At 42.3% G+C, this 24,016-nt stretch overlaps 3 protein-coding genes across 4 annotated transcripts; all 3 read left to right on the top strand.

Moving 5' to 3' along the window:
• Positions 1 to 105: 105 nt before the first annotated feature.
• Positions 106 to 3,751, top strand: hinfp (histone H4 transcription factor). The gene is made up of 9 exons (XM_076102162.1): positions 106 to 607; positions 823 to 1,043; positions 1,219 to 1,330; positions 1,414 to 1,566; positions 1,778 to 1,855; positions 2,294 to 2,414; positions 2,499 to 2,637; positions 2,722 to 2,846; positions 2,956 to 3,751. Exons 1-9 carry the CDS (start codon positions 448 to 450, stop codon positions 3,251 to 3,253), a joined length of 1,407 nt encoding a protein of 468 aa, XP_075958277.1. The 5' UTR covers positions 106 to 447; the 3' UTR covers positions 3,254 to 3,751.
• A 145-nt stretch (positions 3,752 to 3,896) lies between these two features.
• On the top strand, positions 3,897 to 7,163 carry LOC142960353 (sushi, von Willebrand factor type A, EGF and pentraxin domain-containing protein 1). The gene is made up of 5 exons (XM_076102163.1): positions 3,897 to 4,671; positions 4,893 to 5,057; positions 5,172 to 5,339; positions 5,417 to 5,617; positions 5,772 to 7,163. The coding sequence occupies exons 1-5, from the start codon at positions 4,569 to 4,571 to the stop codon at positions 5,783 to 5,785; spliced, it is 651 nt and encodes a 216-aa protein (XP_075958278.1). The 5' UTR covers positions 3,897 to 4,568; the 3' UTR covers positions 5,786 to 7,163.
• A 3,171-nt stretch (positions 7,164 to 10,334) lies between these two features.
• On the top strand, positions 10,335 to 22,082 carry abcg4a (ATP-binding cassette, sub-family G (WHITE), member 4a). 2 transcript variants are annotated; one of them, XM_076102251.1, is made up of 15 exons: positions 10,335 to 10,453; positions 12,284 to 12,513; positions 17,025 to 17,142; positions 17,223 to 17,355; positions 17,439 to 17,489; positions 17,887 to 18,032; positions 18,135 to 18,258; positions 18,477 to 18,591; positions 18,678 to 18,817; positions 20,171 to 20,269; positions 20,411 to 20,579; positions 20,687 to 20,787; positions 20,877 to 21,035; positions 21,561 to 21,679; positions 21,842 to 22,082. In XM_076102251.1, exons 1-15 carry the CDS (start codon positions 10,335 to 10,337, stop codon positions 22,065 to 22,067), a joined length of 2,049 nt encoding a protein of 682 aa, XP_075958366.1. In that variant the 3' UTR covers positions 22,068 to 22,082. The 2 variants fall into 2 exon arrangements, with proteins under 2 accessions (XP_075958366.1, XP_075958367.1); XM_076102252.1 differs by lacking the exon at positions 10,335 to 10,453 and adding an exon at positions 19,214 to 19,236 and having other exon boundaries at positions 12,285 to 12,513; positions 18,678 to 18,809.
• The last annotated feature ends 1,934 nt before the right edge of the window (positions 22,083 to 24,016 follow it).

Here is a 24,016-nt window from a genome sequence, read left to right as displayed (position 1 = left end):
AATGAAAGTAGAAGTACTTCTGCACTCAAGTAGGCACCGGTGTCTGCGTACAGCGGTACATGTTACACCCGGAACTATATAAGTATACTTTGTTTTTGGGGCGACATCTGCGCAGCGCACAGCCCGCGGTTGGCTAAAACAACTCATGTTTACATCATGTCAGGGCTTTTGAACAGCATCTTATTGTGTTGAAGCTCCTATTCGAGTTAGAATATAACGCACTATATGTTGTACTGTTTGTTAAAAGTGTTCCAGGATGATGTTTCTAAAGCTCTAGCGTTGAATAACCTGCAGATGTTTCAGAAACAGTCTCTGGTTAGTGGTTACACTTACCAACCAGCGCCCGGTGGTAGCTAGCACTAGGTTATGGTCAAGCCTGGTGCGACGTTTACAGCTCCAGTCTGTGCGTAAAACTCACTGCATCGAGTCAATCTCAGGTTCAAAGAAATGCCTCCCAACAAACGGATCCATAAGAAAACACTGAAATTGGTTTGCGAATGGAGTTCGTGCCAGGAGTCGTTTAGTCGGATGGATAATTTCTGCAAGCATGCAGAGGTTCACTTTAGTGCGCTAAACATGGCGGAGGAGGACGAGGAAGAAACGGAAGGTGGGGAGTTGTTAAAGTAGCTGCCTGTGGCTTTGTTCATGTTTGTTTACACCTGCATCAAGTTGTGTGGAAAAATAGTTATTGCCTCATTTACATACAATGTGCTGTAGTTTATTAATTGACAGATGATAAGCGAGAGATATTGCTGCATTGCGCAGCCCCCAAGAGGGTTAAAGCCTAATAATGCAAAACTCTGTGTTTTATTTTGTGCCAAGGGGAGAGAAACTGTCTTTGGAGAGACTGTGGTTTCTGCTCCGTGGAGGGTCCTGAAGAGTTGCGCAGACATCTGTTCTTTCACTGTTACCACACTAAGCTGAAGCAGTTGGGTCAGCAGGTGCTTAAGCCAGAAATTGGCACCTGCTCCATCTGCCACCAGAACTGCAACCTCATCCCCGATATCCCAGACAATTTTATCTGCCTTTGGGAGGACTGTGAGGTAAGCTCGACAGAGGCCGGTGCTCACGGAGCAAAGCAAGATTACTTATATGTTTACTTATAACTGTAGAGTGTGAATTTCTGCCTTTCAAGTGTGTGAAGTAGAGTTTAAACCTTTTGTTCTTGCACTCTAAATAATTCTGGATATATCTTCTTTCTATCCACATTTGTTAAAGCAACCACCGTATGAAAACCCAGAGTTCTTCTATCGCCATGTGGAGATGCATAGCCTGTGCATTGACATTCCAGTGGGAGACTATGAATTCCCAATACGCTGTGGATGGAAAGGTACGTCATTTAACATGATTCATCTCAGGATTATAGATCAGAAATGACAATGTCAGTGAAGATTACACGCCCTCCCTCTACAGATTGTGAAGCCACCGCTAAAGGACGTCCTAAGCTTCGGGAGCACCTGCGCAGCCACACCCAAGAGAAGGTGGTGGCATGTCCAGGCTGTGGGGGCATGTACGCCAACAACACCAAGTTCTTTGACCACATCATACGACAGAGCGCCATGGAAGGTAACATTCCTGTCAGAACTGTGGCAGGAAAGTTAATAACAAGGTTTGCAACAGGTTAAGAGTTTAGTGTGTGTGTGTGTGTGTGTGTGTGTGTGTGTGTGTGTGTGTGTGTGTGTGTGTGTGTGTGTGTGTGTGTGTGTGTGTGTGTGTGTGTGTGTGTGTGTGTGTGTGTGTGTGTGTGTGTGTGTGTGTGTGTGTGTGTGTGTTGTAGGTCAGAGGTTCCAGTGTTCCCACTGTTCCAAACGTTTTGCTACAGAGAGACTACTGAGAGACCACATGAGAACCCACGGTCAGTCCCTCCTTCATCAGTGTTGTTATTCCCATGTGCTGGGGAGGACTTAAAAGACCACACAGCTCTTTTTGCAAACTTAAAATCACACACAGCTTTAACTCTTACAACCATTTTCCACACATGTTCCACATGTTTACATTTATTTATACCTGCCAGGTAGACACTGGTGTAGGAGCCATTATTTATATCCGTGTATTTGTCCGTTTATAGTCGTAGCCTCAAATTTCAGCCATCATATCACCACACGGGGTTGTGTTTGTTTTGGGCTTTTTTCTTCCCAAAGCCCGGGACCCCCCACTGACTTGGACCCTTACATACTTTTACACCTCCCTGCTCCGCTCTTCACTTAAATATACACATTACACTTTAATAACAGTGCAGTATTATTCGCTGATATAATCTCATCACTGGTTTGTCTTTTTCTTGTTGGTACAGTGAGCCACTACAAATGCCCGCTGTGTGACATGACTTGTCCGTCGCCCTCTTCACTCCGCAACCATATTAAGTTCCGCCACAGCAACGAGAGGCCATACAGCTGTGAATACTGCGAATACAGGTGTGCAAAAGCAGATTAAGCTGTTCAACACACTCTTGCCTTAGTGTTTTCTTAATAGTCCTACCCTTTATTTTGTATTTGCAGCTGTAAGAACCTGGTAGACTTGCGCAAACACCTGGACACTCACAGCAGCGAGCCGTCGTTCCACTGTGATGTTCCCGGCTGCGGCTTCAGCTCTCGTACCCTCAGCACCATGGACATTCACCACAAAAAAGTGCACAAGGTGAAATGGGAAATCTTTTAAATTATTGTTGACTTGCACTCTGAATGTCATGTATAGTTCTCAAATGTTGTCTTTCTGAATCAGGGTAACTTTGTAGCTCGCTACAAGTGCCATGTGTGCGATCAGTGCTTCACCCGGGGCAACAACCTAACTGTCCATCTGCACAAAAAGCACCAATTCAAATGGCCCTCTGGACACCCCAGGTTCAGGTAAGTCTTGCATCGACAACAACAGATCAACCCAGCAATGCTGAATTTGAGATGTGTGGCGGGGGGGGGGGGGGTTGCAGCACTGATGGCCTCTTCGTCGCTCCGTCAGGTACAAGGAGCACGAGGACGGCTTCTTGCGGCTGCAACTGATTCGCTATGAGAGCGTGGAACTGACGGAGCAGCTGATGAGGGAAAGACAAAGTAGTCAAGCGGAGGAGGAGGAGGATGACAGTGGCCAGACTGAGGAAGAATGCCCGGGGGCAGCTCCCCCGGAGTTGCAGGTGGAACTGAGAGGGGTGCTGCTGGAGGAGCAGAGGACCGAGGAGCCCACCGCCAGCGTTGAGGAGGGCGGTCAGGTCACGTTGTACGTTCTCACCGGAGGTTTATCACAAGCAGGGGAGGACTAGGATGCTGCTCAGCAGCATGGAATGCAGGTGGTTTGACTGCTGCAGTCCTGCATACACGTCCTATACATGACGGGGCATTCTAAAGGAAAGGATGCGTACTCCATGATGACCCATTTTGACTATCAGCCTATGTTAGGTAAACCTGTTTTTATGTGTTTTTTTGTTTACTGATGTTGAGCCTGTGGATAGTCTGTTTTCCAGTATTGATTATTATTTCCAGGTTAATTGTTGTATCTTACAGTGTAACATATTCAGACAGTTGGATGCTATTGGTGCGCTGCCTAGTGGGCTGCCATTCTCTTTTAGATGGTAATTCTGTCCCAGATATTCAGAAACACATCAGCCTCACCTTTCTGAAGAATGGCGTGCTGGCGTTAATATTCACCAAAATGTGTGGAATCCAGCTAAGAGGGCATAAGAGGGCTCAGTGTGTATTTTTTAATTATGCTTCATCTACATCTTAAATAAAGTTATGACACAAAATGTTTGCAAAATTCACATTATCATTTTTTTTGTCTTATTCAGATGTATTTAATGTTGCACAGAAAGAAAATGTGTCTTTAGTGGTGCACACAGTATTTATTCATTTTAACAAGTCAGTAAGAGGAATATGCATCATTTAGATTTAAATCAAATGCTTCACAGGTAGCTGCATTGATAGTATTTACTGACTGTACTTCATTATGGCGCCCCCTGCTGAATCTAACTGCTCTACTGCAGCTCTATTTTATTATTGTATCGGCTCTGCTAAACTAGACATTTTATGGATCTAAAATGTTGACAAACAGCTATAAGGTGACTGAAATATTGCTCTAGTATTATTCACTCATAAACTAGATAGACTGTTTTAAGGTACACTTCTACTTTCACTTCTACTTTCCTCCTTTTGATAAAATAATATATTCAACACAAAAATGGGCACATATTGTTTATTTGTTTTATCCTACTACTCAAAGGTACGTACTTACAATATCAGTGATTTTGATATTCAAACAACCTGAATGTGATCTTCTCATCAGGTGACCTATAAATCATGACTTGTGTCTGTCGCAGCATGGCATACAGTACGTAGTGGCATTAGCAGTGTGTAGAAGATTAGGCAGCGCACAGAGCTTAGTTGAAGTGTTACTTACTGCTCTCTGCTTCTTCACTCTGCAGTCGGTGAACTCAGCTCTACTGGGACGGCTTCTTATGGCTTCGTGCCTGTTGACTTTGCAAGAATGATGTATAGAATGTTGCTGGACAGCAATATAACTTAGACGCAGCTCCCAGATCCATCTGCAGTTATTTTCACAGGAACTGATTGCATCTGAAGATGGACGCCATGAGGTTATATCTACTGCTGTTGCTGATGCTTGGGTCCTTCCAAAGAGCCAATTCTCAGTTTCCTGGATGGATTGGTGAGGTGGAAGGTAGTGGTAAGACCTCCTATAACGGCAGTATGATGTTATTTTTCAATCATGCTTTGGCAATGGGTTCCTCTCTATAACAACAATAACATATTTCTTTATTTTGGCCTTGAATCCTAGAAATATTTCCAAATTGAAGTTTGCACAAAATTTTTAGTGTATTATATGAATATTTGTAATTAGTCCAGTTGTGATGTATGAAAAAAGCTAATGAACACATTTTACTGTAGGTGAGACAGAATGGATTCCCCAACCAGATTTCAGAGACGACATATACTGGTCCGGGTCAGCGCCCCTTTGTTTAGCTGGCTGTATGGCGCGACACGAGGAGCTGAGGAGAGATCGCTGTGGAGACTCCAGCTGCTGCTGGCTCGGCCAGAAGTCCCTGTGCCGAGGTAAGACTACCACATCAATGACTGACATTAGATAGGAGTCACTTTGTCTGATCAACCTGTTATGAAGCTTTGTGTCATGCTTTGCGAATGCATTTCCTTTGCATTGTCTGGCAGTGAACTGTGGGACACCAGATGTGGACTATAATGGAGTGGTTTATGGTAACGACTGGTGGGTGGGCTCTGTGGTGAGGTACACCTGTCACTCTGGCTTCATGCTGGTGGGAAACCCAACCAGATTCTGCCAGCCTAATGGCCTCTGGACCCCGAGACCTACCTGCCTCAGTGAGTAAACACAGATCCCATGATCCCTTATGAACCTTCTAGCTTTTGATATGACCTCCCTCTACATGCCTTTTTAGGAATGTGTCAGCGGGGACGCATTGAAATCAGTGAGAGGGAACTAAATGGGACGTGCAACTCCACCTGTGCATATAAGAGCTACTTCGGCCCCCCAAAACGAGGCTGCTCTCGGATAGACAACTGTATGAAGAAGGAGACTGGCTGGAAGCGGTTCTTTGCACAGTGCGTCCCTTGCATTTGTGACTGCGCTTTGTCATGTGGTGAGTAGCTTCCTCATCACACGGTCTAGCATAAATGATGAACTGATGCAATGCTGACTCAGTGCAAATACACTTAATTCATTTATGATTGCTTTCAACCTGCATAGCTGTCTCTCTGTCATGCAAAGAACACCTTTGTCTTTTTATTTTTTAGCATCTACAGGCTAAAATATGGAGAAAACAGTATGTTGGCTGTACAGTGAGACATCAGATGAAGAAGAAATACACAGACAGCTTGTACACGGCAGAGCCACGCTATGTTTTTGCTGCTTCATCCAATTGTGTGGACAAATCAGTGGACCAAAATCTGTATGTCTTAAGACATTGAATTAATCTGTCTGGCACACTGAAACCTACAATGTCTCCTTGATTTCTAAAGATAAGATTTTACACTGTGACAAGAAGATATCAGTTCCTGAGGATCAAATCCCTGAGAGTCAGGGGTGAATCATCAATCTGTGTGATGTAAGGGTAGCAACGGGGTCAGAAAAGAAGTCTTTGAGGCCGGGTCAGACTTGGGTCAAATAATTATTTGAAATACTTAAAATAAAAAGTTTTACCTCAAGTGCCAAGTGGTGGTCTGTGTTTGATAAGAAGCTTGTTTGGGTTAGGCAAATGCTATCTCACAGGATGCACAGTATTTGGTTGCGCAGACAGCACTTTCTGGTTTAAATGAACTTGGTATTATAATTCTATGTCACAATTTCTACCCACCAGGAATATCTCGCATGCTTTCTTTTAACATGCGTCTGTAAACATGTTTGCATTTCTAGTGAGAGGAAGGAATGAAGTCAAGGAGAAAAGGATGTGAAACCACAGAGATTAGTGTCACTGCTCGTCGCTCCTCCTCTGTCCATCTGTCTTGGAAGGAGATGAAAACGTAATCGTGTTACAAAGGGAGGAGCTTTGGTTCGGGAGCTCAGGAGTCAGTTAACACGAGGAGTGTTGAAAACTTATTATAAACATGATTTTTTTTTTTTTAGGAAGTAGACCATGTTAACTTTTTAATATGTAAATCATCTACTGTGGAAAAAAACACAAAAATATAAATGTTTTTGTTGCAAAACCAAATCTTTAATTTTATAGAGATGGATTGTATCAGCGTGAAATGATGCATCTGGAAGGAAGAAAAGGATTGTGCTCCCCTATCTGAAGTCAAAGCATCCACACCTCCTTTGCAAATACCCATTTCATTTCAAGTTTCAAGTTTTCGGTGTCGCAGACTTAATTGACTGGATTATTGTGCTGGATTCTTTCGAGTCAACCCAGAACCTACTTGGTTGAAAACAGAAATTCAGAGTTGGAATCTGCAGTATAGTTTCCTCAAACACTTTAAGTTGTCATCAGCTGAAGAATGATGCCTCTCATAACATCTCACTTTGCTGTGATATTCAACCTTTCTGCCCTCAAACAATTTGGACGGACAGCAGACGTCCTGGTATGTGACATGTTTCTTCTTATATTGTCTCTGTGGTCTTTAATGTTGTATTACTTTGTACATTTTTCTCTCTGTGGATTTGATAAATGAAATTGCTCCTGACTGCCACTAGATGTTGCTGTTTTGTTTATTCTCACACATCAGGTCACAACATTTACCTCCCAATGCACTTATAGGAACTAGATACAGCCAGAAATGCCAAAAAATAATGAAGTTTGCTTCTCTTCCACATCTGATCCTGAAGAGTTTCTTCTGAACAGCTGGTTCATCACAGTTGGCGCCAGGTGCTGAACCTGAGGATGATGTGCTCATTTGCTTTAGGTTTGTAGCAGCCAATTCCTGCGAAGAGGGACACGTTTGGATCAGTAACTTAAACATTAAGGTTCATTCATCAACACAGATTCTGAGAGGTTCAGTGCTCAGTTGACATGGTGCTCTTGCATTAATAGCAATTGTGAAAATAATAAGGAACTAATAATGCATCTTCTTTAATCCAAAACCCAAACAGGCACTCAAAACGAACCGATAATTATGTTGTTGCATCGCCTGCTCATGAACAGCAATAATCCCACCAAATATATTCAATTGAATTCAAACTTTATTTCAGACTCGCACGAGGAGGGTCCATAGTAATAATAAAAAGATAAGATTAAAGATAGAGTGAGTTATATCGTGTCAACAATAATATTTTCGAATAATCACACCAGAGGACATCTTGAGGCAAGTAAGTGAAAATACAACCATGTCTCCTGTCTCATTACAGCTCATTAAGTCAGATATGTTGCGTTGAATCTCTGGGTAGGAGACTCACCAACATCCAGTCTGCTGTACTCTCCTGAGCTTTCTGACAGGATCTCCCAGTAAGTCTGCTCGCGCTCGTTTCCAGCTACTCCATTCACACTCTCCAGTAACAGGCCAAAGTCTGGGTCCTCCTTCACAGTGAACCTGGCCACAAACATAGAGAGTGTCAGGACATCTGTCCACAGCATAAATATAATCACAAGCTTGCAAAGGAGAAACGGCCGAGCCACCTTTGGGAATAAATGATGTTATGAAAATAAAGGGAACGGGTGGTCTTACTTGAAGTCCTGCTGTGTTTCCTGCAGTCTCCTCAGAGCGCCCAGCAGCACACCTCCCTCTACCACAGAGCTGAAATGGGACTCAGGAGTCATGTTAGACAGGTCATTCTCCACAGACAGTCGGATAGGAAGAGTCGCCTGACCTGCACACGCATGTTATATTCAGTTATAGTGACACTTTGCATGATACATGCACACAAAGGTGGGTTCAAGTTATATTTTCTTATATATTTACCTGTTTCTGTGAGAGCTCTTTGTGTTAGCAGCAGAAAAAAGCCCACAGAGAGGAGAGCAGTTGTCCTCAGTGCCATCCTGTCAGATCTTGTTCCTCAGATGTCGATTAACACTTCATTCAGCTCAGTACCTATAGTGTGCCTGCCTATCCCTCTTTTACGAGCACATACTGCAGTCCTATAGAAAACCTTTACTCCTGCAGCCACCATGTCGCTTTGCAAAGATGTCTTTGTTGAGGTTAAATATTCACAGCCTGAACCAAAAGCTAACATGAGCGTTTGCTCTTATGTGGCAGTCCGTCACTGTTGACGTGTGCTTTATGAATAGAGAACCACCGTTATCTCTGAGGTGACTTAATGATCATGTAGTTGATTAATGATCTTTCCTTGTGGCTATGATTCCTCACAGGGCATGAATACAAATGGTTGGTTGATCTTTGATAACTTATGTATGCAAACGCAAGCCTATTCTTCAGAGAATGTAAGAAAGGTCGTATCTCCTTCCTCGGGGCAAATATTACATTATGCAATCAGGATTTGGCCTTTTAGCTAGAATGATGGATTTAATTAGCACCTCACGTGTACCTATTGCAGTCTTGTCAATCAGTCAAGCTTCAATGCATCACATATACTCAAATAACAGCATCCATCTTTATTTTTGACACTGACTTGTCTCTAATCACACCAAGATTGAGCTGTAGAACAACATAACAAGAACAAAATGTGTTGCAACACAGTGTAAGATATGATGATTGATAATGACTGGCCTATGTGCAGTGTGATGGATTCAGGTTTACATGTGTTACAGCGTCTCTGTCTGAGAAGATGGCCCTGGTTTATAATGCATTTATAAGGGAGCCATATATCACACAGAGAGAGATGGGTTGCTGTGCTGAAATTGCTCACGTTACGACGGGTCGTTTTAATAAATTGGTCCGATTAAGAGGCAGGTGCAATTGTCTAAAAATGTTTTGGATTTCCTCTCAGGGGTGATGTAAGCCATGTAGCCCCCGCTTGAACGCGAGTAACCCCGGCTGTTTTACCGAAAATAACCCGGGCACTGCAGCATCAGCACCAGGCAGCTGCGCAGGTGCGGCCTTTAAAGAGACAGCGGGGCCTACACATTCCACATAATCCTTCCTCAGTATTTACACAGACTGTCAACAATAGTGCAGTGACGACGGTGGAGCCGAATTTATCCTCTGTATCAGTATGTGGCAAGAGGCTAAATAGAAAAGTAGCTACTATCCACAGCGGAGCTTTATCCTAATTTCATTGGGTTATTCCCATGTCTCTCATTTCCCCAGAGACAAGTGGCCTCAGAATAGGAAATGGAATACGTAAAAGGTTTAAATTGGCATCTGAGCGGCTCATTTAATGAAACAGACTGTGGCATCAACCTGATCTAAATTCATTTAATCAACTGTGAATTAAATCCAACTTTCAGCTGTTAAATCGCTGTAATATCTTTGCAATGTCTTTACAGGGACTTCAATTTTAAATTTTTTTTTTATTTCAATTCATTCTAAAAGATCAGGATGAGGATTAGCGAGCGAGGATTACCACAAAATCAAAACAGTATTTTCCCCCCCGTCCATTAGCATCCTGTCAGCAACGCCCTGCATCCCAGACCGGCGTGCGTACCACACAGACGCACTAACCGGCAAGAGGATATACGTTGGCTGCTATATCGAGCTGCTGCTGCTGCTGCTGAAGCATCTGCAGCGCTGTTTGGCTGTTTTTGTTCCAGATGTCAGAGACAGAGAGGAGATTGTCACCAACGCCACTAATGAGGATGTGTGTGGGTATTTCGATGCCAGTTCGGATGGAATGGATTCACTGAAAGGAATAATCCCACCGAGGAAGACAGACAACATGACAGGCATCCTGTTCCCCTGACGATTCTCGGGGATGCAGTTATAGTTTGGGGCCGGACATGGTTTTAATCTGGGGAGTTGCTGTAGTGGATGCGGGATGGTGTGCGCCGCACCCCGAGATATTTTGATAAGGACAACACAGCACTTTCCTTTAATGCCTCTCGACCGATACGGATTTTTCCTGGACTGTGGCGCACAGTGAGCATCTTGTTGTTGTTTTTTTACCGGCTGGCACGGTTTGGGGACCTTCTGATGTAGAGGGATTGTGCTGTTTCGTCTGAAAGGATCAACTGAGCACTGTTGCTCTCACCCAGAGAGGAGAACCAGGGCTGAGCTGCTCACCTGGTCATTTCAACACACAATATTAAGTATGTGCAATGCCTGCCTGCGTGTGAGTGAGTGTTCGAGTGTACACGTGCATGTGCATGTGCAATGCAACACACAGCAGCAGCCTTACTGCATGTGTCCTCAGAATTATTTATGACTCATCTACCTTTAAAAATAAAAAAAGAAGTCACCTCTCCCTACTGCTCTGTCATTTTACAGCCTAAATATTGTCTGCTGTTTTCGTTCTCATCAGTTTGTTGTTAACAGGTGCTTTTTGAAGAGCTGGCAGCTCCCCCATCACTGACAAGTCACTGCAGAGCACAGAGTCGACACACCACTGCAAAGCTATACATTTATTAACCATATTTCACTCCCTGGAGACTTTTACAATGCCTGTGTGTGCTCAAATGTCCTTGCTTATAGGGGACGCACATGAGGGAACATCAAGGCCTTCAATCTGACTAAGAAGCCATTAAAGCCCGTCTGTGTTTTACTGAGCTTATATGCAGACTTGTAATGGAAATTCACTAATGGCAGGGTGATCAATAGAAGCCATGGTCAATTTCCTTCACTGGCGCTCTTCACATGGGGAGGTTTAACTGCAGATATACAGTATGGATAGTAGTAAGAGAGACTACATGGCATGGCAGCAGTGGATGTACAGCGATTGTGTGTTCAAACTTGATACGAGTTTTGATTTTTTTAAATTCTGCTTCTTAGTCTCTATTTTAGGTTTGCTTTGCTCCATAACTCTTTGTCTATGATGAATGTTGTCATATGTGTTAGTATTTGTTATATAACCTAGTGAATGGTGTCACAAAATGTTGTATTTTCACGAGGATAACTGTCCCTGGATGAATCAGTAATCCATGTCTGACCCAAACAGACATCATGTATATCTGTGTGTCCCCATGACTTCTTTATCTGCTCAAAGATGTTCAAAGTCCTAAAGTGTTTGGGTCGATTTTTATGCCAATGTCAGGAGTGCATGTACACAAAATAGGTCATTTTCAACTGTTTTCTAACTTTTTTTGATAGAATCAGCTGTTTTGTATGTTAGCAGTGCACTTTTATTATTCATAAGGCTATTACACACAATGTATTTACATTTACACACACATCTGATTCGATTTCCTGAGCATTTAAAAATATGGCAACTGAATGTCGTGCTGTTACACCTCCTGACATCTTCAGTACGCTGATATTGGTGAAACAAAATGGTTCAGTTTCAGATTATTGTCAAGCTAATGGATCAGCAGCTACTACATATCATAAAAGAGACTTCAGACAGGCCGCCTCTAAAAGGAAATTTATGTGAATCAGCAGTATAAGCGTGCTGCAGGACTGAAACCAGATCCTGACTCCTCACATTTAGAATCTCATTCCCCTCAGCCAGCCAGTTCATAAAATAAACTATAATCAGATGATACTAAGCACCTAGATTCAAGATGGTGTCTGCAGTCATCAAAAATCACTTCTTCAACACACCTTTGTGTCCTTACATCTCATGCTGAGGCACCAGTTTTCTATGAATCAGTCAACCAACTAAACAAAGGAACCAAAACCGATCAATGAATTGTTCATTTAAATCTGCATCTGATGCTCTTCTTGTGTGAACATGTGAGGCTTCTTTTCAGAAGCGGGAGAGTGGAGTTGAGCTTGGAAACACTTGTAAAGACTGACATGTCATGTCCTTCTTTGCATCCTTCCAGCATGGCCGAGAGGACACTGGAACAGGGCTCCGTCAGCATCCCCATGGAGGAGACCAAACTCCAAGGCGGAGCGCCTCCGGAGGCGCCACTGCTCATCCACTTGAAGAAAGTGGAGAACCACATCACTGAGGCTCAGCGCTTCTCCCACCTCCCACGCCGCTCTACTGTGGACCTGGAGTTCAATGAGCTCTCGTACACCATCCGCGAGGGTCCCTGGTGGAGGAGGAGAGGTACTGCATAGCTCAGTTCACATAGTAACCATGATGGATGAGCGAGCATGCACCACCCATGAAGATCAATATCTGGAGTGCAGAAATTCCTAGGGAGCCATCTAAAAGCCTGACATATAAGACAAATATTGTTTTTTGTCTCAGTGTTATTCTGCCTCTCTTGCTTTGCTCTATTGTTCTGACACATGTAGCCCAGCCCTGTCCTCACACACACACACACACACACACTCATACTTTTGCAGACTTCCACCATGTTTTAGCAGGCAGTGTGCTTGTATAAGCTTTGCTGCAATCAGCAGAGTTTAGACATAGTAAATAATTTACGCTCGCAGGTTGGCAAACTGCTTGCCTCTCTTGTCCCTGTGTCGTCTGACGATGGGCGGTGAGTCAGGCCCACGATTGATCTACTCATGAAATATGAACAGCATTTCAACTCACCACCTATATTGATGATGAGCCTCCAAACTTTGGTCGTTTCTGCTTGTCAACTAAACCGCCCTCTGTAAATGTGTAGCTGCTCTTGTATATTTAGCAGGGTGAGGATGGTGGACTTTAGAGGAATCCTTTATTCACATAGCATCCTTAGGAGAGGCCCTACATTATGCATTGCAGGTTGTCTTGTGTGTGATTTTCAGTCTTGTGTAATATTGATGTGCATTATGAAAGTCTGGCAGAGGAGTGTTTGTTGTTCCCCCTGTGAAACCTGATGTTATGGAGAGTAGGAATGAGGAGCATCAGAAAGTGCTTGATGCCGATGCTTTTTGCTTCAGTGGTCTCGTCTAAATCAACCTGTGGTTTCTGCTGTTGTTTGTGTTGTCTCTTCAGGGCGCCTGCTTCAACTCATCAGGCTGTTGATGTGTGAGCAGGAAGTGTCTTAGCTTTTACTAATTAAGATGTGCCTTTCATAGAGAGGCTCGCCTGCCATTTTACTCTCCTTCCAATCTGACCCAACCTCCCGTCATATACTTGTACATCCAGCTCTTTACAACCCCATTCTGCCTCTCCAATTACCTCTGCCACTCATACAGTAATATAATCAGGGTGTTGCGCTTGCATTTGCACATGAACTGTAGCTTATACTGAGGGGCTTGTTGGTGTTTGTGTCTCATTTGACAAGCTAAGCTCAGAGCTGATTCTCTGCAATTCCTGTCTGCCGAATCAAAGCTGTGAAAGGTATAATCACACAGAGCTTGAGGCTGTTGTTCTGCTGTGGCCTTTGGTAGTCAGAGATTATTTCTCCTTGAAAAGAAAATACATAATTTTATGTCATTTCTGCTTAACGCCATGTAATTACAGCTGATAGAGGAAAGGGGATGACGTGACCGAGGAGCCTTGAACCCATGATGTCATTTGTAATTCAAAGTGTTTGAGTCTTTGAGACAATGACACCATACTTATGAGTCACTCCTTATAATGTCTGTGGCCAATAGGAAGAGATTATCGAGGAAGATAATGTAAAGCAGTGAATGTAGAATTGTTTATTTTATTGTAAAAGGGCTCAGGAAGGTTAGGTGATGTATGAGCTGCCCACCGTCTGCATTAGTTATAGGTTCTTCTTGGTCATTTATCCCTGTTAGCTTGTTGTTGCTGGGACCTGCTTTCATGTTTTGGGTATTCTCCTCCTGTTGAGGAATTCTCCTAACTGGTGAAACTCTGGCCCAGTCACCGCATGGGAAGGACAGGAAGAGGGAGCGAGAGCAGGAAAAGGTTTACATGCCTCTAGGTGATATCAGCTCTGCATTTTGCTGTGTACTGCAATTTAGTCTCTGCTCCTGCACTGCTGAATTGTTAGGAGGAAGAGGAGCGCGGTCATCTTTTCCGATAAAATCACAACTTCTACTCAACATGCTCGATGCTGCTAAGACAGTTCTCCTTTTAAAATGCATCGCCATGCACACGATAACTCAAATTTATGACGCAAAGTAGCCCATGCTGCTTCACTACTCACGTTTTGTCGTTTTCTTGCGGGATGGTTATGAAAATGTATGATTAGGTGTAATTAGATTTAAATGTGAAGAAGCCTTGTATTTGGTTATTTATCCTGTTCTGTTGTAGACGATAGGATCAGAAAAAGTACAACAGAAATCAAAGCGAGGCTCAACGTATTTGTCATGTGAAGAATGGTAGCTGTTTACAGAGTCTGAGGATGATGTCTGTACTAAATGTCCTGATGTGAGAGGGTGGACCATTAGACCATGATCCAAGGACATCAGACAGATCATTTAGCTTGAACTGAGTTGATTTATACAGTTATAAGTCGTTCAAATAGCTTAACTTAAACTATAACTCCACTGACTTAACACATCGAAGTCTGTTTACAGGTCTTGTAAAGTAGCACATGTGAAAAAGTTGTATATAGCCTTTTGTGTCTCCAGAAGGAGCTGTGCAAAGTCTGAAAAAGTGCCTTAAGTGATGTCACTTGAGTCAGCTTCAGTTGTAGCTGAAGACTGGACAAGCTTCCCAGACGTCTGTAGCCGTTCGTGTCTGCTTGTGGTTATCAGCTCGAAAGCTACATTAGCCGCAACTAGCATAACACCCGAAACCTCCGTCCAAACTGTCGCTAGTCGAGTTGCATCGTGGGTTGTGTAGGCACCAGGTTTTGACAAGGAAGAAGAAAAAAATTTAGTATGATATTTAGTTGTACTTCTGTAACATCCACCAACATGCAGAATTGAAATGGTAACTAAATGGAGTGCTCTTTTTAAACATTCTATAATGTGCACATGACAGCATTTGATCACAACAGGTTGTTATTCTGTTGTGATGAAATGCCTTTTCTATGGGGCAACCACTGCCTGGCTGTGGTGTGTATGTTTGTATAGAGTCAATTAAACAAAGTGAAGACAGAATATGCTAATGTTAAACAGGTACTCAAATTTGATCACAGAATTTGTTTAGACAGTCCAGATTAGAATGATTTTAATGAAACAAACATTGATCAAGTGTGAGGGAAGGGAACTATGCTTTTCTTTAAATCATACCGCTTTATGGAAACGTGATAATCCTGGTGTGAGAATTGAGTTGTCATTTGTGTCAAGGGCTTCCATTTGAGGCATGTGATAACCCCACCTCAACCGTGACTCATAATAATTTATCGAACAATTACTTTGATATTTCCTACGAGATCAGACTCGATGTACACTGTCACATGCTGTTAAATCGGTGTGTCTTTGACAGGGAGGTGACTGAGGTCAGCTATACTCTGTGGCTCTCGTGAGACTGGTTGATCAGGATGTGTTCGCAGCCTCCGACGGATAAGGCCATTATTATGCACAGGGTTGGATCATCAGTATGCACCACATGCCAGAGCAGGGCTGCTTCACTTACAGCAGGCTGCTCTGCTGTCTAAATGGAGGCCTTCTGATGTAATAACCCTGCGTGGGAGGAGGGGGCACTGCCATTAGGCCACTTTACTCATAGAGTGAGGGTTAAGGGGGGCTGGCAGCTCTGCTGAGCCCCTTACACAGCTCGAGACAGGAAGAAGCATCCCTGCAGAAATGGGTGAGGCGAGGGGCGACGGCGAGACAGGATACTGACAGCGCTTTTTAACTTTCCATATCTGGAAGCTTTCAGATTGTCCGTTCTAAAACTGGTTTGCATCGTGAATAAAAACCTGAACCATCTTCATTAGAAGGCCATACCACTTCAGCCATTGTTAAAACCACTGCAGGGAGGTAATGTCTGTGGTTTTTCTGTTGGCGCCACTGAGGAAGCCATGATCTTAAATCTTTCTGTATGTCGTTTCTTTAGTTGTTTTTTACAGTGATGTCTTGCAGCACACCTGATGCGCAGCTCTCCTAAAATACTGTGAAATCTATTAATCTCGTATGATTGACTGCTCTGCTTGCTCTGCCTGATGGTTCCCAGTGTTCAGTATTAGCAGTCAGTGACTTCCTCTGCTGGAGTGAAATTAGGCTCGCTGTCTGCATAATTATAGTATTTTAAGAACTGAGTGTCACGATGCGACACGGCTCAGTAAGTTCCATAATATATAAAATATAAAATATACAGTAAATTAACTAAAAATGTCATTTCGTTCCTCAACATTTGACCTGTAGTGTGTAAGATGGTGCAGAATTCAATAACATGTTTTCAGCTTACTTTTAACCATCTTTGTTTTGATAGATTATTTCACTTTTAAATTATTTATGGCTCTTGTGTTGAATCTAGCTCTCAAAAACTCAATCTTTTATACATCTTGTTTTTGTGCTTGTATTTTTCCATCTTTACTCAATGAGCTTTTTACTGGTCTTTTTATTTGTCCTCTTTGTCTGTGATTACTTGTGTATGTTCAAAATACACTTCAGAAATATTTTGTAGATCTTGTAACAAATGTGAGTCTGGTAAATGGGCTAGAATAGTAAAAAATAACACATTTTTTGAAGCTCATTGTTTCAAATCTTTCAACACCATACAAAGATACTAAATATAAATGTCTGAGAATGATTGAAAAGAAATATTTCAGACCAATTAGAGCACTATAAATAACAGCTTTTCCTCCTGTTTGCCAGGTTACAAAGCCCTCCTCAAGTGTCTGTCTGGAAGATTCAAAAGCAAAGAGCTGATTGGCATAATGGGGCCTTCTGGAGCTGGGAAATCCACTCTGATGAATATTCTGGCGGGATACAGGTGAGATGTGGAAGATCATACTTTTGACGTAATTCACTGCTTAGAAAATGTCTATAGTTACGTTTTCTGTTTGGAAACAGGGAGACGGGCATGAAGGGCCAGATCCTGGTGAATGGTCGACCGAGGGACCTGAGGACCTTCAGGAAGATGTCCTGCTACATCATGCAGGATGACATGCTGCTGCCACACCTCACTGTGAGGGAGGCCATGATGGTGAGGTCATCTAAAGATAAAAAAATAACAGCTAAATACCTCATTAAATCCTAATGTTCAATCGACTTCTGTCTATCTTTTAGGTTTCTGCCAATCTGAAACTGAATGAGAGCATGCAGGTCAAAAAAGAGCTTGTAAGTCTGAATACATTTCAATTTACAGAATTATTTTTAGCAGCAGGTGGGCAAGACAATAGAAATTTGTCAAAGTAGTGCTCAGCTAGAAGTCATTATGGGTGAGCCAGCCTGCTTTATGATAATAAACATAATAATGTATCCTGTTTTTTAAGAATCCGATTCACTGAATTAGCCAAATACAGTTATTTTAATTTGGTTACTTTATAGATGAAAGAACAATTTGTCCATTAATATCACGTGACTTCCTATATATGGATAACTAAAAGTATTTATGCATCAACATTATGATATAAGGTCACATGTACCATGATTGTGTATTTTATCCTTACTGGCCCCCATACGTTCAGTTATGTGCATCATCGTGTTACCACATCTGCTTCTGTTTGTGTCTCAGGTGGATGAGATCCTGACTGCTCTGGGTCTTCAGGAGTGTGCTCAGACACGCACCAACTGTCTCTCTGGAGGCCAGTGTAAACGACTGGCCATCGCCCTCGAGCTGGTCAACAATCCTCCTGTCATGTTCTTTGATGAGCCCACCAGGTAGGATATTGCTTGGCTGGTTTGAATGTGTGATATCCCAACATAAATACAGATTAAACAATGTCTCTGTGGTTTTCTGTCTCGTCTTGTGTCCCATCCTAGTGGTTTGGACAGTGCGTCCTGCTTCCAGGTGGTTTCTCTCATGAAGTCTTTGGCTCTGGGAGGACGGTCAATTATCTGCACCATTCACCAGCCCAGTGCCAAGCTCTTTGAGATGTTTGATAAGGTAACTTGAGTGCTTCTAGGGCTGGACACATTTATCTTTCCATTAACTGCTGCTCAGACCAGGGCTCTACAGGTTAGCATGATTCATTTTATCCAGCTGACAAGCAGCGCAGCAGTCGATACACAGCCCTGTTGTTTTGTCAGTTGTTCATATATTATTCAGACAGTCCGTGTGTTGAAAACAATGTTGATTACGTTGTACCTGTGTTCCTCCTCCAGCTGTACATCCTCAGTCAGGGTCAGTGCATATACAAGGGCACAGTCCCGTACCTCATCCCTTATCTGAAGAACCTGGGCCTCCACTGTCCAACGTATCACAATCCTGCTGACTTCAGTAAGTCAAGCAACTCCTTTAGTACAAGCGTGTGTCTGTGTTTGTCAGTGTTTTTGTTCTTACCAGCGTGTCCTCTCTGTCCTCAGTCATTGAGGTGGCGTCAGGGGAGTATGGGGATCTTAATCCAGTGCTGTTTGAGGCTGTCCAGGGTGGACTGTGTTCCGAGGAGGGCAAGAAGAACTCCAGAGACAAAAATGGCTCTTCCTCTCCCTCTCATTGTCCCACTGTGAGTGGCACCACCCCCCTCACCTAGCACCACAGCTATATGTTTTAGATTAACACACATCATAGCCTCACATCACGTAGTAATCAAAAAATGCAAGCCCTTTAACCACAGAACACTGAAAATGTCTCACTTTAATAATGTCAAAGAATTGTTGGAAGACAGGAAATTGCTTCAGACTTCATCCGTTTCCTTCAGTGATTTCTGATGGATTAACTGCTTCCATTAAGCAATAAGGGATGTACTCATTTACATGAAACGTTAAATTTCTATATTTCAAATCGGCAAAGCCACAATGTGAAATGCTCAATTCTGTCCTTATTAAACAAGATGAAATAAAGTAGCGGTGGTAGCGTCTATTTTGACCAAAAGTACTCTAATAACTTAATTTTTTAAAAGTTTTAAATAAGAAATCGCAGCCAGTAAAGGAACCCCAAAATGAAACACACACTGAACTGTGTTGAATTAAAATCAAATACCCTGTAACCTATTCCTGTACACATCATCCAAACTGTTCCCCCTCTCCTCCACTCCATCGATCTTTCTATCAGCCTCTCTCAGCTTCCTCTCACTCGCTCTTTCTCCGCCCCATAAGTCACCTTTGATAAGAGCATCAGCTAAATACTAAAACTGTAAATGTAAACCACCAAGAGCTCTCTGATATACGATTACTCCTGTATGATGCAGTTTGGCCCTTCTACGCCTTAAAGTATTTTATTAGTTTATTGATCTTTTTCTGTTGCCCTTTCTATCTTGTGTTTTCTGTGTAGTCATCAGTAACCTTTACACTAATAGCCAGAGATTGTGATGTGTTTCATTCTTATATACGGCCATCTCGTCATTTTCTGACTAAAACCTCCAAACTTTCATCTACTTTGATAACATGATTCAAGATATTGTTGCAACTAAAGTGACCTTCCACTCCCACTCAAAGTATCTGCCGTCATTCATTATGTGGTGCAGACACAGTGGGCATTGTGTGGTTAGAGGTTTAATTCCTTTTGGGACAAAATGTTTGTCTATACTGACATTATAACATTGTTAAGAGAAAATGAATTACCTCTTCAGCATCAGATTAGGGACGATTTGAATACATTCTGATTCATGAACTTAAATATCATATTTATTACGTGATGTAAAATACACTTGCAATTTAAAACAAAACAAAAAACATATTAAATAAACAACCAGACTATTTGTATTCCTATTTTCACAACATGACATAGTAAAGGGTATGATTCGTCTTTCAAAGGTTGTCTTGTATCTGTGTACTGTATATTGTATATATAAATATATGTATTTAAGTGTATATTATTTACATAATTAACTCCTTGTTCTCACTGTCTTTCTCCACAGGACACAGGAACACTTGAGAAACATAGCTTTGCCACCAGTACATTCACACAGTTCTGCATCCTCTTCAAAAGAACTTTTGTAACAATATGCAGAGACATGGTAACATTATTATTGTATGGTCTATATCTGCTCAAACTCTGTAAATAGCAAAGCCTATCATAGTAAAAACAGGTTTAGTTAGACTCCTGATATCAATCAAAAGGCTTTTGAGTTGTGTTGATGTTTATTTTGTGTTTTAAGGTGCTGACCCACCTCAGGGTGATGTCCCATATTTGTATTGGAGTGCTGATTGGCCTGCTTTATCTCAACATTGGAAATGATGCCAGCAAGGTCTTCAACAACACTGGTTTCCTCTTTTTCTCCATGTTGTTCCTCATGTTTGCTGCCCTGATGCCCACCATCCTAACCTGTAAGATGCGGAGTCTCGGGAGAGATGGGAAACATTGATTTGCTGTTGTTGTTTTTTCTGGTTGAAGTGGAACGTTGTTTTTTTTTAACACTGCTGTTGTTCCACAGTTCCTCTGGAGATGTCCGTGTTTATGAGGGAACATCTCAACTACTGGTACAGCCTGAAGGCCTATTATTTGGCCAAAACCATGGCTGATATACCATTTCAGGTAATATTCAAATGATCGAGCACATATTGGTTTGGACATGACTATACAGTATATTTCAAATTAGCGACACTACAAAATCTCTTCTACAGGTGCTTTGTCCAATCATGTACTGTAGTATAGTGTACTGGATGACTGATCAGCCTCCAGAGGCGGCTCGCTACCTGCTCTTCATGGCCTTGTCCACATCCACGGCCCTGGTGGCCCAATCCCTAGGTCTGCTTATAGGGGCTGCATCCACGTCTCTTCAGGTAGGCCAACCTGCACACTTTTAAGTCCCCCTCCTCTAGAATATGTGTTTTGACTTTTGTAACTTCCCCTGGGTGTTTGACCTTCATTGTGCAAGGAAACTTGAAACCTTCTGTGCACATACACTGAGAATGAGCTTTTTAATGAAGTAGGAGCCATCATTGTCTCCAGTAGTAAGAGTAATTGATTACAGTTTTGTGGAGTTAGAAAGAAGTGGGAAAAACTCTGTGACCTGCTCCTCATTTCTGCTTGAGGGCAGTGGCTCGAATCTGCATTTGCTGCCACCAGCCATGAGTGGTCTGGTTGCATTGTGGGTAATGTGGGCGCCACAAAGAAGAATAAGTAATAAGACGATATCTCTGATTCTGCTGCATTGACTTTGATCCTTTCCTTAAACTGTCCATCGTGAGTCCAACATTGTTCTAGAAGTGCAATGATACATCTGGGCAGTATTCCTCTAAGTATCTTCTGACAATGTATTTAATTGAGACAGTTTTTTATTTGAATGTTACTCATTTGCTCCACAGGTAGCAACCTTCGTGGGTCCAGTCACAGCCATACCTGTACTACTCTTCTCTGGCTTCTTTGTCAATTTTGACACCATTCCCAAATACCTACAGTGGAGCTCTTATGTTTCCTATGTCAGGTACTGTCAGTAGTTTATGTAGTTCAAATTTCTAAGAGAGTTCAGCCACTATTTTTAGACTTTTGCTCAATTTATTTAGGCTATCTGTCTTTTTTTTTTAAATCTGAAATGATTTTCTTTAAATGTGGCTGGGTTTACAAGTAAAAAAATGTCGTCCTTCAGGTACGGCTTTGAGGGGGTGATACTCTCTATCTATGGGATGAACCGGTCGGAGCTGGAGTGTCCGGGCGTGGTGTGTAAGTTCCAAAAGCCAGAAGAGGTCCTGCAGCTGCTGGATGTGCAGGATGCGAAGCTCTACGTGGACTTCATTGCGCTGGGGGTTTTCTTCCTGGTCCTTAGACTGGCTACTTACCTGGTTCTACGCTACAAAGTCAAGTCAGAGCGGTAAGACGTCCAGATGATGGATTTGGACGCCTGCACATTACCCGGCAGTGTGGGATAGTAAGCAAACATATAGTCTCTCTTTCTCTGTCTTTACTTTACATACATGTACAAAAACAAACACAAGTCCAGCACATACAATCATCAGAAACTGCTGCACTACCAAACTGCACAGTATAATATGCTCTTTTAATCGGTTTGTTATTCAAGAAAAAAGGAAAAGTGTTGTTCTGTCTCCCATTCTTACATGTCCTTCAGGTAATAGTATTTTCCGCCCAGCATTACCTTCCAAAAATATTGTGTATCTGCACTATACATAAACAGAATACCCAACTTGGTATCAGAAAGCATGTGTCTTTAAACTGAGAAATTTGGATTTAGCCCCCGGGTTTATGGGGAGCCATGGTGACCAGGAGTGTCCAATAACGTGTAGCTTCTCAATTTAATGCCTCAAAGGATAATCCAAGGTTATCTTTGGATCAGAATCCCGTTAATTGATTTGTCATTGGACAGCACCCATGAAGATGGCACAGGAACACAATTTCAAGATGGATTCCCTCTTATTTCCATCAGGAAAAGTGGAAACTTTCAGCGTCAGAAAGCTTTTGTGCGGCTTCTCACTCCCCTGTAGGATCATCTCATCAGGTATCCTTTCCAAGATGCTGAACATGATGGCTTTTCTTTACGGAGTAGGACCTTAACAAACCGACATGCCAGTGGATGACTTTCCTCGCTTTCCATCTGCAGTGTGAATCATTTTTGCAGGACCTTCTGCCCTACCATTGAAGGTGGTAGAGTGTTTAGACGTGGATGAAATGTTCGCAAAAATGTCAAGTCTTATACAAAAGACCGGTGTGGCTTCACCCTGCAACCAGGCCTATGATTCCTGCTCCTTAATATAACACGTTTGTTTCCTCTGTAAGAGAGGAAGCATTCAGGGAACAGGGAGCAGATTGTGAAATCAAGCATGACTGCGGTTTCTAGCCTGATGCAGAGGACTGTTGCACAGAAGGAATGGTGTTTCAGGTGAAGTGCAACAGCCTATTCTGTAGTTCAAAAAAGTCTAAACGGCGTCGCTCTTTTGACACATTTCTTTGAACTGCTTGTTTCCACTGGTTGTATGACTCTTTAGCTGCCTCCACCCTAAGCTACGAAGGGAAATAACATTTTGTTCTCTCCTTCTCTTCTTCTTCTGCTTTGCTGATGTCTGACAAATGTGTTGTTGACCAAAACAATGCTAGATACTTGAAATGCTGGCTGGGCAGTTTCTGTGCCTCTGATCGAGAATGATTTGAGTTTCCTCTGCTTCATTATTTGTACATACACCTTATGTCAATGTACATGCCAGTTCACACACACACACACACACACACACACACACACACACACACACACACAGCTCACAAGCAAACAATGTTTAGAAGAGACCTCCTTGTTGCGGGGCAATGCAAATATTTTACAATAGACTTGCTATGAAATGTTTCTTAAACTATGCTACTTAGTAACCCTTATTATAAAGCATAAAATAATAAGTATATAATCAACGATTGTACAGTGAATATGTCATGCTGTAAACAAATGTACATTTGCACTTTTCAATGTTTGTTCTTTTTTATTTATTTGTATTTCATTTTATTTTTATATATCTATGTGATGCTTGAAAGTATAACGGGAAAACAGCAACCGAATGTTGCATGTTCACATTAGGAATGAAATTTATGAAATACAAAAATTTCAGAGTGAAGCGTAACGATTTTATTTCCCCATCCAAATGTATATATCCTGCCATGTTTGAGGAGATGCAAATCCTCTGCTTTCTGCCGAACATTTATAGAATACCTGTAATCGAGTGCGTCACCGCTGTAGACAAAAAAAGATAGAATCGGGAGTAAGAAGTACCGTAGAAATGTGTGAAATGTGCTGGAAGGCAGACAACTAAATGTATCATTATGTAGC

The sequence above is a fragment of the Anarhichas minor genome, unplaced genomic scaffold, assembly GCF_050575085.1.
Source record: "Anarhichas minor isolate MPS153535 unplaced genomic scaffold, ASM5057508v1 ptg000027l, whole genome shotgun sequence".
Lineage (NCBI taxonomy): Eukaryota > Metazoa > Chordata > Actinopteri > Perciformes > Anarhichadidae > Anarhichas > Anarhichas minor.
This window is presented reverse-complemented; position numbering and strand designations above follow the sequence as displayed.

Coding starts and splice junctions, on each gene's coding strand:
- hinfp (XM_076102162.1), top strand. CDS start 448: ATGCCTCCCAACAAACGGATCCATAAGAAAACACTGAAATTGGTTTGC. Junction 1,044..1,218: donor GCCTTTGGGAGGACTGTGAG/GTAAGCTCGACA, acceptor CATTTGTTAAAG/CAACCACCGTATGAAAACCC. Junction 1,856..2,293: donor AGACCACATGAGAACCCACG/GTCAGTCCCTCC, acceptor TTGTTGGTACAG/TGAGCCACTACAAATGCCCG.
- LOC142960353 (XM_076102163.1), top strand. CDS start 4,569: ATGGACGCCATGAGGTTATATCTACTGCTGTTGCTGATGCTTGGGTCC. Junction 4,672..4,892: donor TGGTGAGGTGGAAGGTAGTG/GTAAGACCTCCT, acceptor ATTTTACTGTAG/GTGAGACAGAATGGATTCCC. Junction 5,058..5,171: donor CCAGAAGTCCCTGTGCCGAG/GTAAGACTACCA, acceptor ATTGTCTGGCAG/TGAACTGTGGGACACCAGAT.
- abcg4a (XM_076102251.1), top strand. CDS start 10,335: ATGCGGGATGGTGTGCGCCGCACCCCGAGATATTTTGATAAGGACAAC. Junction 18,818..20,170: donor CTCCCTCTCATTGTCCCACT/GTGAGTGGCACC, acceptor CTTTCTCCACAG/GACACAGGAACACTTGAGAA. Junction 20,580..20,686: donor GATGCCCACCATCCTAACCT/GTAAGATGCGGA, acceptor GTTGTTCCACAG/TTCCTCTGGAGATGTCCGTG.